A 16,352-nucleotide genomic window follows, 5' to 3' on the forward strand; every position below is an offset into this window, starting at 1 on the left:
CCTTTTTCAACATAACTATCTCAGTCAGTGAGAGCTGTGACATATTTTTATTCATTTACTGTTCTACTTTTACATTGCTATGGCAGCTTATTGTGCATATAGACATCCATCTCACAGAAAGCAGAGAGTTTAAAGAGCTGTATAGGAATACATTGCACTTGTTAAAAATACAAACCGCAAATTTTCTATGGGAATAGAAAAGGAACTACAATAATTTGTTAGACTTTTATGACCTTTCCTGATTGTTTCTCAAGGGAATATTGAGGAGCTGTACATATGCAGTCTGGAGAGAGCATTCTCTTGTGTTTAAGTCAATAATTATCCACTCCCTTGGTTGCAGTAGAAAGTATGGCAGATTTGAGCAGCCTCCAAAAGGAGATACTTCCTTTAGAGATATAATCTACCACCTCCCTAACTGCTCCCTTCATACACTGTTTTCCAGGCCCCCTTTGGACCTGAGCAAGAGATGCTTCATCCCTTGCCTGAGCCTACCACATGCAGCATGGTGAGGGGAAGAAGTTGAATGGGACGACATTGGAGTTCTTGAACATGGTGGAACAGTGCATTCTCCTCTGCCTTCTCTTCTCTCACAGACAAGTTTAATGTTCACCTTGGGATACTGTTGGCTGCTTATCTCCCTTCCCTGTTTGGTCAACCTACACTGGGCTGATTTACAAAAATGCAGCGGAGTGTTGTTACTCAAGGTAGAGCCACTGCAGGGCCTATCAAAGTTACATGGCAGGGATTATCTGGGGATCTCTGTCTCCCACAAGAGTGCATGAACGGTTGTTATCAGTAAGGATGTAAGAATGTTGTGGTTAATCTCTTCTGGAGAACTCATTCTACACTAGTAATTTGGTGATTCGATTAAGTTTTCTGATTTACAGAGAGATGCAGCAGCCCAACTCACAGTCAGGTAAGCCACATCTCATTGTGGGAAGAATTAAAATGAAGGGGAACTTGACTACCCCTTTATGATTGAACAGAATACTTATATTTCAGGGACATTTAGGCCCTGGTGGACTACTCTTTGAAGTCACTTGAGAGCCATTTTTCAAATTGTCTTCTCTGGGCCTAGACATCTATGAGTTTGTGTTCCACATAATCAGATGTCAAAATGCCACCCTTCAAATATCTAAAAGGAAACAAGTATCTGAATTTTCTTTTGAAGATGGTAAAGTTATTTTTGTGTTGAATTCTGAAGCCATTTTAGTTGATTTAAGCTGAATATTTTTGAAAGTATTTTGTTATTTAATCTTTGGCTTGGTCTTTCCATATTTGCTTTTACCTATTACTGTTTTGGCCAGACCCTTTCACATAACAAACTATAAAATAGCACCGTTGTACTACAAAACAGATTTTTTTACATACTGTTTGATATATGTGTATTGTTGATATGCTAAATTTTACATACTGTATTATATGGAGGAAGAAAAAGTTTACCTATACTGTTGCAAAATAATTACCTGGAAGAGTCATTACTGGTTCAAGAGCCTATGTATGCTTTAACTGCTTTTAAAAATCTTTTGTCTCACAAATTGCAAAAAATTGCATGTTTGCATGAGAAGGAAGAATAAAACTGTCTTAAAACAAATGCATCTATAACTCATATTTTGTCAAAATGCCACAGATGGAATTAAGCAATGTTTAAAACTGTATGTGTTACCTTACTGCTGCTGTTACTGGGAATGTCAAACTGTGCAAATATGAAGGGGTAGGCAAACAATGTTTTCAGACACTGTAAAACAAACAGCCTGTTGCTTGTAAAGAAGTGCAAATAAAAAAAACCATCACTTGGACAAGGCTGATGAATGACTCCAGCAGCCAATGTTCATAGGTTAATTTAGTGCAATTGGTTCCCTCAAAGGCCCGTAAATTTGTAGGCTTTTGAGGGGCACAAGACTTTAGGTTTTTGTGCAGGACATTTAAAGCAGGTTAACAAACAGCAATATATCAACCACGGAATTTTTTAGCTCTGGGCTGTTTAAAATGTTCTGTTCTCTAAAGACTTAATATTGGAATGTTTAGTTGCATTGTTCACTGGGAGAATGCCCATTGGTTGAAATTGCACCAAGCTTTTTAAAACAAAGGGGTTTTTTAAGTCTTCCAATGTTTAACAAATAATTTATTTACAGCAAAGTATCCTGCAGATGGCACATTCATTCTTCGTTCTTGTTGATGGCATGTTCTTACATTCTGTAGTTTCTATTTCCTGTGTTCCCTCTACTTGTGTTCTTCAAGTGCACTTCCTGAAAGTTTAGAAAGAAACATTTATTACAGGTTGGTTTAGATACATTGTATGATCACAAAATTTAGAAGAGTGGGAAAACTGTTGTCCAGAGTGCTGGAACTGCTAGATAATTGTGTTTTAATCAATAATTCAGTTATCTACAGAGAACTTAACTAACTCCTGTACCTGAAATTCCCTGTTCTCCTAGACATAAACACTTGGATTGTTGTCATTCTTGATCTTGGCAGAAATGAATGCTTCTGGAATCCAGATGGGCTTAGGTACCAAAGATTTCCTTTCTTGGCTGAAGACATTTGCACAAGCAGGTTGTATAGGGGGCTAGGGAACTTTCAAGTTGTAACCACAGGATTTATGGAATCTCTTGGGCTTTGGTACCAGGTATTTTCAAAATTGCTCTGCTAACTGCATATTGCACAGATGGTATATTAGATGTGTTGGATAAGGCCTTGGGGAGGAAAAAATTGTGGGCTCACTGTAGGAGCTGCAGCCATATAATTTGTATTTTCAAAACAGACAAGGTAGTGTACCAGGCAAATCAAGAGAGCTTTGGAATGAATAATGCCCTCAGTTCCCTGTCATCTCAGGCACAGGCCAGTCTTCTTCAGGAGCAGTGATGGGGGTGATATATACATTTCAGTTTGATTTCCTTGTTTGCCACTCTAGTAAATATTAGCCAGGCCCAAGACTGCATATTCTGTATCAGACTAAAGCCAGAATTTTTAAGTTGACTCTTTGTGTTTATAATACTCATCAGAAGGCAAATTCTTAGTTAAGTGAAATTATGGGTTTTTTTCCAAGAAAGGAAAGAAATAAAATTTTAAAAATCTCTGTAAAGGATGAAGCCATGTGTGCAAAGCTCTACCACTGCATTACCTGTTATTTAAGCCCTAAGAATAAGTAGCCTCAAAAATTTAAAAAGTATTAATATTTCTTGCTTTTCTAATGGACAGAAATAAAATGGAAACTGATTTGGTGCATTGGTTTTGTGGATTTTTTTAGTGATTTCCCATAGAAAGTATTATTCTACAGATAACCTTTCCATTTCCCTCCCAGTAACTATTAAAAATAAAGTTAGAAATTAAATTAAAAAGAAAATGAATCAGAAACTTTCAAAGGATCACAAAACTTGAACTCATAGAGAGATAATTAATTTTCCCTGGCTTTTTATTTGCTTCTGATGGGTATGAGAGGAATCATTATTTAATATGTAAAAAAAAAATAGGCAGTAATTTTTAAATTAATTATACCACCACCAAGTATAAAACATTGAGCCAAACTAGGATTTATCATCACTGATAAGCCAAAGTTGTTTACAGCAACATAGTCATAATGATGAAATTATTTTTGTTAGGAACATGCCATTATAGACTAGATTAAACATCAAGTCACTGTTCTTGTGAACAGTTCAAAAGGAACTGGCTTGTCCTAATCCGGTTTTGCTAATATTGCTGTAGAATACCATCAATCAAATACAGAATCAGAAATGTCAACAGAATTCTGCTTATCTTTAAATTAAAATATATTTTGGTTTTCATTGCCTGTTTTGCTTCCAGCCTTTGCAAAATGACCTTTGCTGTCTTTACTTTTTCCTAAGTTATACCTTAGTTTTCACCCTGAAGAGTTCATTCTGAGTGAATGCTTAAATTTTCACTGATTTTCATTAAAATCATCATTGCAGCATTTCACAGGAGTCTGCCAACACTAAGGATCCTGCCTTATTCTACAAGTGCTTATATTGGTTACAATGAGCTAAGAAAACGGGAATTTCTTTACTCATTTGCCCAGGTTTTTTTCTACACAGCAACAAAACAAAATATTCTCCTCAGTGGTCACCCTAGGTGTTTCTCTTTGAAAAGAGTTTACCAGCATATACAAAAGCTACGTGCTTCATTTTATTTGCCAAAAGTCATATATTAAAGATTACAAACTCTTGATCTCTAAAATGGACAGTGAGAGCCTAAAAATGAAACAGCCATTTTGCATTGCAGTGACTTTCAAAGTATATTTAGCTTGAAAATTAACTGTATGTTTCCCAAATGATAGTATAAATTCTCTCTGCTATTGTTGTTGTCTGACTTTAAAATGGCTTTATGATTCAAAAAAAGCAGGTACTAAGATGCAGGAGTGTTTCATTTACAGATTTTAATACTGACATGTAGGTGGAAAAAGAGTTGTCATTATATAGATTAGCTTTGAAATTGAAGGAAGATAGCAGGTTGCTTTTAAAACACTTCCTTCTCCAGAATCAGCATTCTGATAAATAAATAATAATAATAAATAACAATAAGTGTACTGGTAGTAGCATACATGCGAGAAAATGCTTTGACCCACATAACAGATTTTTTTCAAGTATGAAATGCTGAGACCAGTGGGGGAAAAATCACAGCCCCCAAAACCACGTGTGAATGCCTGAATTAAATTCTCAGATCTGCATTTGTGCTGGTAAAGAAAAGTTTGGTTTGTTTCTCAATTCTTTGAAGAAAAGATAATTAGAAATAAAACTGCTCTGAGCTGATATTCAGACCCAGAAAAAGACAATTTTAAGATTAGACATGTGCAATGTATATGTCAGCTAAAGAACAGGAAGACTTCTAGCCCATCACCTTCAGCATGGATCTTTGGAGAAAAGGCATCATTACCAGTAGGATAACAACTGCCTCGGTGATGGTGATGGCCATTTGACTGAGCTGGAAGGGTATTGGGAAGCATGCAGCAGGATTCTTATCCTGTTAGGGCAGACATTCAAACCTCATATTGGCATTGAAAGTTCCCTTGGTCTACTGGTAATAAATGGAAATTCTAATGTTTGTAGTAACAGGCAGGATACCTTAGCTATGAATTCTCTGGGGTCTCTTTGAAAGCTTTCTAGTTCTGTGGGCAGTGTGATCACTGACATAAAAACAGGGCTTTCAAAGCAAGGAGTTGGAGAAACTAATTCTCTGAAAAGGACAAGTCCTTCTATCTGTTACACCTAAAAGTTCGCTCATTGGCTTGGTAATGTGGCATGGCTTCAACAGAAATTAGGATTGGTGCCGTGGTGCATATTTTAGCCTATGAATGTATCTGAGTTGATACTGAGCCAATTGCAAAAGAATCTGCCAGTCTTAGAAAAATTAATGAGAAATAATGCAATATCTTTTCTGTTTTCTTAATGGCATTTTCTTAAACTAAAAATACTTATGTCTTTTCCCTTTCTCTCTTAGTCCCACTCAGTATTTATTTAAATTTTGAAGATTAGATAAAATATGAACAGTATTTTTGGGAAAATCCACTTCGTATTCATACTTTGGTATACATAATGTATGTGTTTTTTTTCACATATGAGAGCTAAAGAAGAAAAAGGACTGTAAATCTGAGGAAGAGCGAAATTATATCTGGGTACGCACCTCTCTTGCCCTTTTGCTTAGGTTGCAAGGGCATGGCATGGCACTATGTTCGTGAGTGAGTTCAAGTTGTGCAAAGGTTGGTGTAGATTGGATGGCAAGAAAACTTTTCACAGAAAACATTGTCAAGCACTGAAAAAGGCTTCCTAAAGAAGTTGTGGAGTCATTATCCCTGGAGTTGTTTAAAATATATGTAGATGTGGGACTTATGACAGGGTTTGCTGTTGGACTTGGCAGTGCTGAGTTAATGGCTGGACTCAATGTTCTTAGTGTTCTTTTCCAACCTAAGTGATTGTATGATTCTTTTTTACTGGATTTCATAATCAGCCTTACCAGCCTTCACATTCAGTAGTAATTTTCAAGGTACCTTGTAATCTTGAACTTATAAGAACATTGTGACATTGTTTGTGACACTGCTTCATTTCAAAAGGCCATAATCTTCCCTCATGTGTACAGTTTTGGGCATTGCTTAGTTGTTTCCTTTGATAAGGCAGTTGTTTTTCAAAGAGCTACTTAAGAGTTTTCCAAATTGCCATTAAAATTCAGCTCACTTAAGGGTAATTGACTAAACTTTTAGCATTTTTCAGAAGAGAAAATTGTTAAACAAAAATAATTTGACTTAAGTATATCTATTATTTTAGTTAAAATCAGTGGCATATCAGCACTATGAACTATCTAAATGCATTCATCTTGGGAGAGTTTGACCAAAAAAGTTTGAACATAGCTGCCTTCCTTAATGGTGGCATGTACAACTGACTGCAAAAAGAAGAGAAAGAAAAAACTTAAATGAGAATATGTACCAGTTTTTCTTACTGAATTCCACTTCTCTTCCCTTCAGTGTACTTTCTTTTTCTCTGTCATAAATCTGAATAATAGTTTCTCCTACCCATTCTGTATTTTCTTTTCTCAATCTAATTTTCTCCATCCACAGATAAAAATGAAAATTTGTTTGTATTTCCCATCAGATTTGTTCTTTTATTGCCAAGGTCCTATTGAGAAGCATTTATTCTTTTAGTCTGTTCAACATGCTCATTTTTGGATTTCTTTAAAGGTGTTTAATATTAATTTGTCACTAGTTTAATATTTTCTTCCATTTTCTAAAAATTCCATCATTTATTTGTGATGCGTGTTGTTTCATTCTGTTTTGCAATATTTTATGTCTTCTTGACCTCTTTGATCTGATTGCCTCACCCCTTTTTTTTTTTTTTTTTTTTCTTGTGCTTCTCATTGTCTTTTTACTGCCCTTTTCACCTCTTGATTTTTTCCCTTTTTGATTCCTGGGATGATTTCTTCAGCAGCTATGGTCTCTCAATTACTCAGTTACATACTCTATTTTTTTCCTTCTTCCAGTATGCCTCCTGGGTGCTACCTCCCCTGACGCTGCAGAAAGATACGAGGTCTTTCCTGTCTGCAAAAAACAGTGCTCTCTTGCCTATGTTTTGAACGGGGAAGAGGACAGCTGCCTAAAGATTGCATCATTCCTTAGTCCTCCAAGGAAAGTGGTGTGGAGATCCATCAAAGAGCTGGCAGGTATCTTGTCTCCTTTACTCCAATGTTTTATCCATCGCCTTAGCAACAAGCATGGGAAGGAGCACATGGATTCCTGGCCAAGCCTGTTTTCTTCTTTTCCAGCAAGCCTTAAGTTTGTGTGCCCAGATAGGAATAAACCCAAAGCTGGGATTCCTTGTCTGTAGTTGAGCTCCACCTGAAAAAGTCTTTGCTTACCGCCCTGTGTGCCCTTTGTGGTCTTAAGGTGGTACTTCTCAGGAAGGATCATATAGACACTGATTTTTGGAAAACTCTTGAGGAAGAAGGGGAAAAGGATTCCATTCTGTGGATTGACTTATGGAAAAGAATGGATGCTGGAATGATTACAATAGTTCTTTTCATAAAGATGATATTTTAATATACAGTGCTGGTTTCCTGACTTCCTATGAAATCCTAGGTTCCAGGTCTTGTAAGCAAAAATTTTCAGATAACTGCAGGAGTGGTGCCAATATGTGTGTAGGGCAGACAGAGTCAACAGCAATAAAATAAATCATGGGAGACTTACAGCAGAAGACAGATAATATGTAGAACAGATGTTCAAACCTCAAAAGGCAGAGACAGTTAAACATGAGCTTAATTGTAGCCTAGTCTAAAATGGTTTTTCTGAACTATAGGCTCTGTTGATACATTTATGTACAGTATATCTGGTATCAGAGGAACAAAAATCTGGACACTCAGAACTCCACAACTATATAAATATTATCAATCAGTATTGGAAGTGGCTTGGAGAATAAACATATTGAACTTTAAATAGTTGAAATGAAGTATGCAATGATTGCAGTGACTATCCATTTAATTTAGTTCTGATTTTAAAAAGGCAAAAATAATGAAGAAAAATAATTTAAATGTAAATTTAAATGTTCATTTAAATGTAAAATGAATAGCAGAATGTCTGATTTCCTTCTTGAGCACTCACTCTATCTCTACCTATAAGGGGAGGATGAGTAAAGGGATACTGGATAGATGACTTGTTAAACATTCAATGTTTAGTTTCTCTTTTGAAAGAAGTCTTAGATGGTATTTATGATTGGATGATGTGAGTACTTGTCACTTACAACCCTATGGCAGGATAAGACCTCGCAATTACTAGTTAAGTAATTCCATGTTTTTATTCAGTGTTTTAAGAGAAGAGATGGAAGACACCACTTCCCACTTATTTTCCACCTTGGCAACTATTTTCCAAAGTTCCGCTAAATCTAGTAGGCAGAACACATCAATTGTTTTCTAAGTTACCAGCCTTGATAGAGTTTTCCTTCCTTGAAATACGTAGGGTTGGTTTGATTGGTTCTTTTTTATGGGTCTGGTTTGGTTATTTGTTGGTCATTGTGAATTTTTCCCAGCCTGGCCTACCTTTTGTGCTTTTGGCATGTCAGTGTGGCGCTGGGCACGTACAGACCGTGCAGATTTAGGCGGTTTTATTGGAGCACAATACATCTCCAGCCTCCTCAGGTCGCAACTCTGAAAGCAGCATTCATCCACTATTCCCTTGTGGTGTAAGCGTCTACTGCTGGATCCATACCCCGTGGGCTTACCTATTCAAAACACAAAGGGTAAGATTTTATGTTAGAAAGGAAATGCAAATATCTCAGTAGCAGTCATATTATTAAGATGAATTATGTTAACTGAATCACCAATGACCATTGTAGAGGCTGCCTGTGTGTATCTATTCTAAGACCCTGTTCTCAGATATACCTTTGAATAGTCCTTTCCAGATATTCCTGGAAATGGACAGCTTTGGTCTCTGTGTGGTTGGTATTTAAGCATTTGAGCAAATATATGCCTTCTTAGAAAAAAATTATTAAAATATTTTCTTGAACTGTATTAGCTTCAAAATGGAGAGAGAGTGGAAGCTGAAATCTGACATGTAGATACCTTACAAAGGAAATTTACCTTTTAGCTTTTGTACAAAAGCTGATTGTTGATCCAACTGAGGTGGCTAGTGTGTAAAAACCATAGATCACAACTGTATTGTAGACAAGTATTTCCTAATAAAAAAGGCTACACTGAGGTACTGTGTGAAGTACCTCAGAGTGTGTTCCAAAGGAGAAATAAATACTGTATACCACTGCACAGGCTGTAAGATCTGCAAGCTCAAAAGTGGGAAGCAGGAATCAAAGTAAGCAAGTAACTGTACTGATAGGAAGGTTGATGGAACAGATAAAAGTGGATGATTTCTGTATTCCATAGATTTGCACAAGATAAGAAATGGGTCTGATATAGCATGACTTTCCTGTGCTTTGCATTTGCACCAGGCATCTATGGAAAATACTCAATTGACAAATATTTTGCAATTTTCACTCAGCTCCAGTAAAGGCCAATATTTTCATTCATACAACTCTTACGCACTTACTTTTTTGTCTTTTTTTCCCCCTGTAGTTTATTACTTCCTTAGTAACTGCTGAATTCTCTGTTGTCCTACACAGAGATTAAAGGGTCATTATTTCCTGGGATTGTCTGTACACAACCAAGTCAGATGTGCAGTTGCCCTGTTATGACTAACTAGAAATGAAGGAAGAGTAAATTCACAAAAGGTAAGTTAGTTGTTACTTACTACATCTATTTTAAAATTCTGGTCAAATTTTATTTTAGACAGTAAAATTCTGAAAAGATTAAGTGTTTTGTTTTGACATTTTCAGCATTAAATGTTTCCATTTACAGAATGATCCACACTGGTTAAGAACTGAAAAATATGGAAAAAAAAATAAAAAAGTGTGCCAAGAGCCAAAAAAATGAAGTAACTCAATTCAATCAGCTCTACCAATTTCTTTTCCTGCCTTTTTTTTTCTTTTCTCCTTCTCAGTTTTATCACTGAAACCAAAAATCTGTTATTCATAGAGTTTTTAAAGAATTAATCAAGTTAAATAAAGGACAAGAATATAAAAAAAAGATTAATATTCAGTTTCTCTTTGGGAAATTATTACCCCTAATGTTTTTACAGCAAGTCTAGGTTGATATATCCATGTGTTTGTTCTGCAGTTGTCAATTTGAAAAGACAGCACTACAATTTACTGTTCCCTGTGATTAAAACATGTATCAACTGATGAAGAACCCTTGAGGCCTTAGAACATTAGTAAATTAAAAGACCCCTAGTGGTACAGTATGTCTCATATTTTAGCCAGCAATTCAGCCAGTTAAGAACTAACTATCCCTATGAGCTTTGTAAAATCAGAAAACAGGTTTTTTAAATGTCTTTCTTTTTTTTTTTCCAGGGACTATAAATTAAACTAAAAGAAAAAAATGCTTACTTAGTATATTGCAATCCACTTGGGGCCTCTATATTGTGCATTGCCTAGTAAATTATTTGTTGCATAAGACTAAGCAGTACAGCAAGGCAGGAGTAGATTACAGTAGTATTTTAGTGTGTGTGTGTGTGTTGTTTTATGTGTATCACTGAAAAGTACTACAACTACTAAGATGTGGCGTGTGGGTTTTGTTTGGCTTTTTGAGGGTTTTTTGGGGTTTTTTATGTTTTTTGTTTGGTTGGTTTTTGGTTTTTTTTGGTTGGTTTTTTTTTTTTTGGTTTTTTTTTTCTTTTGTTTTGTTTTGTTTTATTTTGTTTGTTTTTTTTTTTTTTTTTTCCCAGATAATTTTCCTTCATTGAGCTATAATATGAAGTGCAAGCTTTTCCTTGGATATTTTTCCTGAAATCTGTTAATCTGGTTGTTTTAGCCTAATACTTTTAAAATTTAGCATTCCTGATAAAGTGTGGAGTGTCATTACTTTGCAGTATACCCACAGCTGTGCCACATTTTGTCTTGCTCCCATTTAAAGCATTGAAGGGCAAATTCTATTCCTGGGTATGCAGGTGTAACTCTTCCTAAAAGATTCAGCTGACCTATAGGTACCAGAACTGATTAGTTAACCTTCCCTTTCTTTTATCAGTCTGTCAATTTTTTGTAAGCTAGCATACCCTAAAAGCTTTTGTTCATTTTATGCTTCAGTGTCCAAACTTAATCATTTATAAAGTTGATAAAATAGCTTTACTTAACCTATGTCTGCTGCCTTCTTTATTTAGTAATCAGAAGCAGCATTCTTCCACATTGTCATAAATATGCCTAAATAAATAATACAATCCTGAATCCTGGAATCTTTCTGGTGAAAATCTTCAAAATAATTTTTAGTGTAGCCAAACCAAAGATATCTATGTGTTATTTTTCTTTCTTACATAATAATAATTTTATGAAGGATTAGATAATGCCTAATAGCTCTTTAAAAAGCCTTCATGGTACATGAAACAAGATGTTACATGACACCATCAGTGATGATGTTAGCTATGAAATGTGACATTAACTTACTTGTAGGCTTAAACATTCATGCTTCATGTGGCATAATAAATGCTCATCCTTTATAAAAAGATAACATTAGTATTGAGAAGTCAGAATTTTTTCTTTCAAGAAATGTTTTCCTAAGGCTTTCAAGAAGACCTAAGCAATCAAGTGTACTAAAAATTTGTGTGATGTAGAAAGTGATATTGCCTAAAGTGCTGTACAACAGAGAGAGCAAATTAACATAAGAAATATTCCTTTTCAGTAATCATGATCCACAATCATGATTGAGAAGTATCTGATGACTGAAGTAATTTTAAAGCAATAAATTTTAAATTGCTGCTGATCCCTTAAGTGCTGCAGTATACAAAGATGCTATTACAGAGAAAGATGAGATAAAGAATTACAAGGAGATATTGCCACTTCTACTGATGTTATCACTGTTTGTCCCATCTGTTTTGGCCAGGATTGCAGGATCAGATGGTCCTAGTTCATCAAGTTACCAAGTATGCACTTAGATCTAGGCAAATGTTCAAGCTCCTATGTGATGTGTTGGATTAAATCACATATTAAACAGTGAGCACATGCCTGAGTGCTCTCCTACATAGTGGCTGATATACGAAGCACTTCAGTTACTTTCTAGACAAAAATACATAGTGGTAAATTCATGTCTGATGGTTCTGCATTTTTAATATAATTTGTCCTTATTTTTTTTTAAATAATATTGCCTTCAGTATGGACTGCACCTTCTGTGTCTCTATACTGGGAACCCATATAGTTCTTTCTCATCTTTCTGACATAATTTGAGTGCTGCCTTCCAGCTGCTATCAAAAGTTTCTTATATTTACTCAACCTTCAAAGTGCTGCCTATGGACATAGAATGGTCCAAAGCATTCCTTTTTGCTGATGTACACTGAATTCCTTGGAGGTTTCTTTCCTTTTTTTGTCAGCTGCTATCTCAAAAGAATTTCATATCATGTAGGTCAAAGTTTACTTAATATTTCACACTTATTTAATCTATCAAATCTGTGGATGTTTCTTTCAGTGTGAGACAAGCAGGTATAAAGTCTAGTCACAGTGATGTCCCCTAGAAGCAGGCCAAGGTATGGGATTCTAATAGTTAAACAGGTGGATTCTGTACTAACAGCACTTCCCCTTAAATGATGCAAAGTCAGTGGAGTAATTCACCAGGAAGGACTCGTTTGTATTTGGTTTCTTTCTGTTCTTCCTCATGCCTCCAAAATATCCTACTGCTACTGCCACTGGTTCTGCTCTACCAGTGGTTTCAGTGTGAGAAGAACAGGTGTAAGTGGACTACAGAAGTTTCAGATGTCATGTTATCTAGGCCTACTGTGTAGAATCATAACCTACTGTTGTAGTATTAATATTAGAAATTACATGAGAAATAGCCCAGGATAAATGCAAAGCTAATCTACTCTAGGACTCTATGAAAGGACTGGGATTATGTGTCCTGGGACTTTAATATGGCTTTTTGTATTTGCTGTTGTGTCTTTTTTTAATTAAGCAGTACAACTCAAGAGTGCCATGTAGACTCGAATTCAGAAATACATCATAAATCTGAAAAACAGTGGACTTGATCCTAATCTAGTATCAGAGTCAATCTTCAGCTGCAACTGCAGCTTTTAAAGTATGGTGAAAGGCCATTGACCTATTAGAGTGCTGTAGTCTTGTAGCAAGAACCACAAAATCTTTCCATCAAAACACTGGGGTAATGTACAATTTGGAAGCATTAATAGCAGCTTGCAGTATCAGGATGTATGGGAACATACTGTAAAGCAGCAGGTCAATCAGACAGGATTTTCCTGTGGCCTGCACAACAGGTTGAGAGTTTGTGCTGCAATATTACAGGACAGTAATTGAACAAGCACATCCTGTATGCTAGATCCAGACTGGGAGTTCATGGTTGGAGAGGTTTTGAGTTGCATGTGCTGTGTGTCTTATGGTGGCACAGAAGGCTAGGGATGATGAATTTGAGATTCATCTTGGTCTCTGATAATCTTTTGCTTAAAAATAAATTTATTCTTGTCCTCTGAAGAAAACAGTGTTCTTTCATCTAGTACAGATAAAACTAATTGATGTAGTCTTAGCATATAGGCACAGCTGCTCCTAGGAAACTGAACTCAAGCAAATGAATTAAATTAAAAATTATTTGTCCTAAATTACAGAATGTATGCCTCTGGTGGAGTACAAAGCCATTCTCTTTCATTTCCAATTTAACAATTAAATATAATGACAAATTGTTCTAAAGAACATGCCAGCCACTGTGCTGTTTAATTATGTATCTTTGTACCTCCGACCGCATTCTGTTTGTTACTCTAGTACTGTCTGGTATTGCATTGTAAATGCCTGCATATGCAAAATAAAAGACTATTGATATCACTTTTCATCTCCTTATAATTGAAGAAATGGATTAGTGTTATATTGATAATACTTTGTGAGGTTGCTCTGGAATTTCTCATCTGTATTTGAAAAATTATGACTCAATGTTCTATCAGCAGGAAATGCCTGGGTTTTGATACTACTATGAAGTGTTAAAACAAACAAACAAGCAAGCAAATAAACAAACAAGCAAACAAGTCCTGGAGATTGTTGTTAAGTCCCTTACCAGAAGTACCTCAAGGTTTAAATGTGCAAAGTAGGCAATCTGATTTTCATGTAAATAAATTGCATGCATTTTGAAGTGACAATATTTAATATTTAGTTTCCATTTTCCTTCAATGTTTTGTTAATGCAAAAAATTATTATGCTTAGACTGATTTTTGTTTGTATTCATCAAAATGAGCATATATTAGCATTCATAAGTGCTCAATGAATGGATGCTGTAGCTCTGAAATCTAATTTAATATGCATGAGAATGGAGGATAAGCTTTATCAATATGCACAAGTAAAATCTTTGTGAAAGCATCTGCATTTGTTAATATTGAGATATTGCACTACAGTTACTGCTTTGTGGAATACTAGATTGTATTAACTACTGAGTCCAAAGCAAGAAGGTGTTTGCTCTTGGCTCTGAAATCCTAGGCAAGTAAGACTGCAAAAACATGGACACTTAATATTGATCTGTAAGAGAAATCTGTCAAGACTTCACATACTGTCTTGCCTGAATAAGTGAGATTTATAAATTTCACCTTTTGAAAAGAAGATAGCTCTTTGATATTTCAAATGTAGAGTAAAATATCTATTTCACTTCTTTAAGGTCAGTGAGAGAAGTGTAGCTTTATTCCAGAAGAGCTTAATTTGTAATTTGTATGACTGTGTTCATTTAGTTTGTCACATAGTAGAATAATTTTCTTCGCTTCTAAAAATATCCTTCCAGAAACATTTTTTTTTCCTTCATTGTAGAATTGGGAAGGAATTCTTTTCTTCCTATAAACTTATTTCCAAAGTACAGCACTTGTAACATTTTCCTCTCATATACAGGACTGCTGTACTCTGCCCTTGCTATGGAATATCTGTTTTGGAGGCCACCAAGTGTATTAAGCATGTGATAGAGCCATTATGCCTCACACAGTAATTTCCAAGCCATTTGCAATGCGTGAAGAGAAAGCACTATAGTTTTGACTGCTGTGCTGGGATATGAAGTGGGAATTTCAGTGTTTAGATATTTTTTGAGGAAAAAAGGGAACTGGAAAAAGAACGGGAAACAATATGTCTTATTTTCACACCAATTCAGTGCTCTGGAGGGTGAAAACCTTGCCGACCTAGCACAATTTGCAACCCTAAATCAGATTCCAGGACTGGAAAGTGCCAGATGCTGCCAAAAAATATATACTTTGGCAAGGGAAATGCTTTGCTGAAGAGAAATTTACTATTGCAAGAATAGCTAAATTGATCAGGGTTTAGGACAAGATTATTAGAAGCCAGTAGGTCATTGTTACATCTGAATATTGCCTCTTAAAGTCCATTGAGTAGGGCAATGATAATACAGATATCCATCCTTAGTGAAAATACATCCTCTCCCCTTCTTACACATGCTCTCACAGGAAATAATTACTGCTTACCCTTGTGTATGATGGAAGTAGGCACAATCATGATAGAACCTTTCATATCCTTCTTATCCCAAGCCAATGTAAAACTACATTTTATTTGGATTACCAAACTAGTAACAATTAAATCCTATAACTGGGTGAAATTGTAGTATTGCTGAAGTCACTGGTAAATATTTTAGTGCAGTCAGGATTATGTCTTGATGAATCAGATGCCAGAAGTTACATACATATAATCTGATCCAAGGTCTACTAAAATGCTGGTGTTGAACACCTGCTTTTTCTTCCAACCTTACCTTTCAATAAGTAAATATTGTCTTAGAGAAGTCTAAAGCGATTGCAGGGAATGTATGTGATGAGATTCCTTGATGGAGATAAGAAGAGGATACTGATGTACAGCGTGAAGCAGAATCACTGTTTTGTGGTTAATGCCACTGACCACATAACAAGCAGTACATTGCTTTGCACCTTGTAATCAGAAATTTCAGCTGTACACTGAGAAATGAAAGCAAATAGCAAATGACAAAGATGGTGCTCTTGCATTTTTTGATATCATCTGATTAGAGGCAGAAGGTGGGAATGACTGTTCCAAGTCCCATCTAATATATTTGCCATTGTCCAGGAGTGCACATGTTGACACACATTACAATTTTAATTTTTATTTCTACAAAATAGTCCTTATAGGAGTATAAGTACGTGGGCACAGGCCAATGTCACCTACCAGAGAAGTAGACAATTTTCATTCCCTTATTAGAAACAAGTACTGATTGACAGCAGCTGAACATATGCCAGCAGTGGGACCAGGTAGCCAAGAGGGCCAGTGACGTCCTGGTTTGCTTCAGCAGCAGTGTGGCCAGCAGGAGCAGGGCAGTGATGGTCCCTCTGTTCTTGGTTCTGA

The 16,352-nt window shown here is 35.8% G+C and overlaps 1 protein-coding gene across 1 annotated transcript in view; it reads right to left on the reverse strand.

The window, feature by feature from the left end:
• Window positions 1-2,189: 2,189 nt before the first annotated feature.
• Window positions 2,190-16,352, reverse strand: part of IGF1 (insulin like growth factor 1) — a gene marked incomplete at its 3' end in the record, with an annotated part of 45,321 nt that continues 31,158 nt past the window's right edge. Inside the window, exons 3-4 of the mRNA XM_083860701.1 lie at window positions 8,533-8,714; window positions 2,190-2,249 (exon numbers count right to left, since the gene is read on the reverse strand). Coding sequence (XP_083716827.1) covers window positions 2,190-2,249; window positions 8,533-8,714 — 242 coding nt within the window. The remainder of the gene's footprint in view (window positions 2,250-8,532; window positions 8,715-16,352) is intronic.

Source organism: Zosterops lateralis (genome assembly GCF_965231275.1).
Source record: "Zosterops lateralis genome assembly, chromosome: 4".
Classification (NCBI taxonomy): Eukaryota; Metazoa; Chordata; class Aves; order Passeriformes; family Zosteropidae; genus Zosterops; species Zosterops lateralis.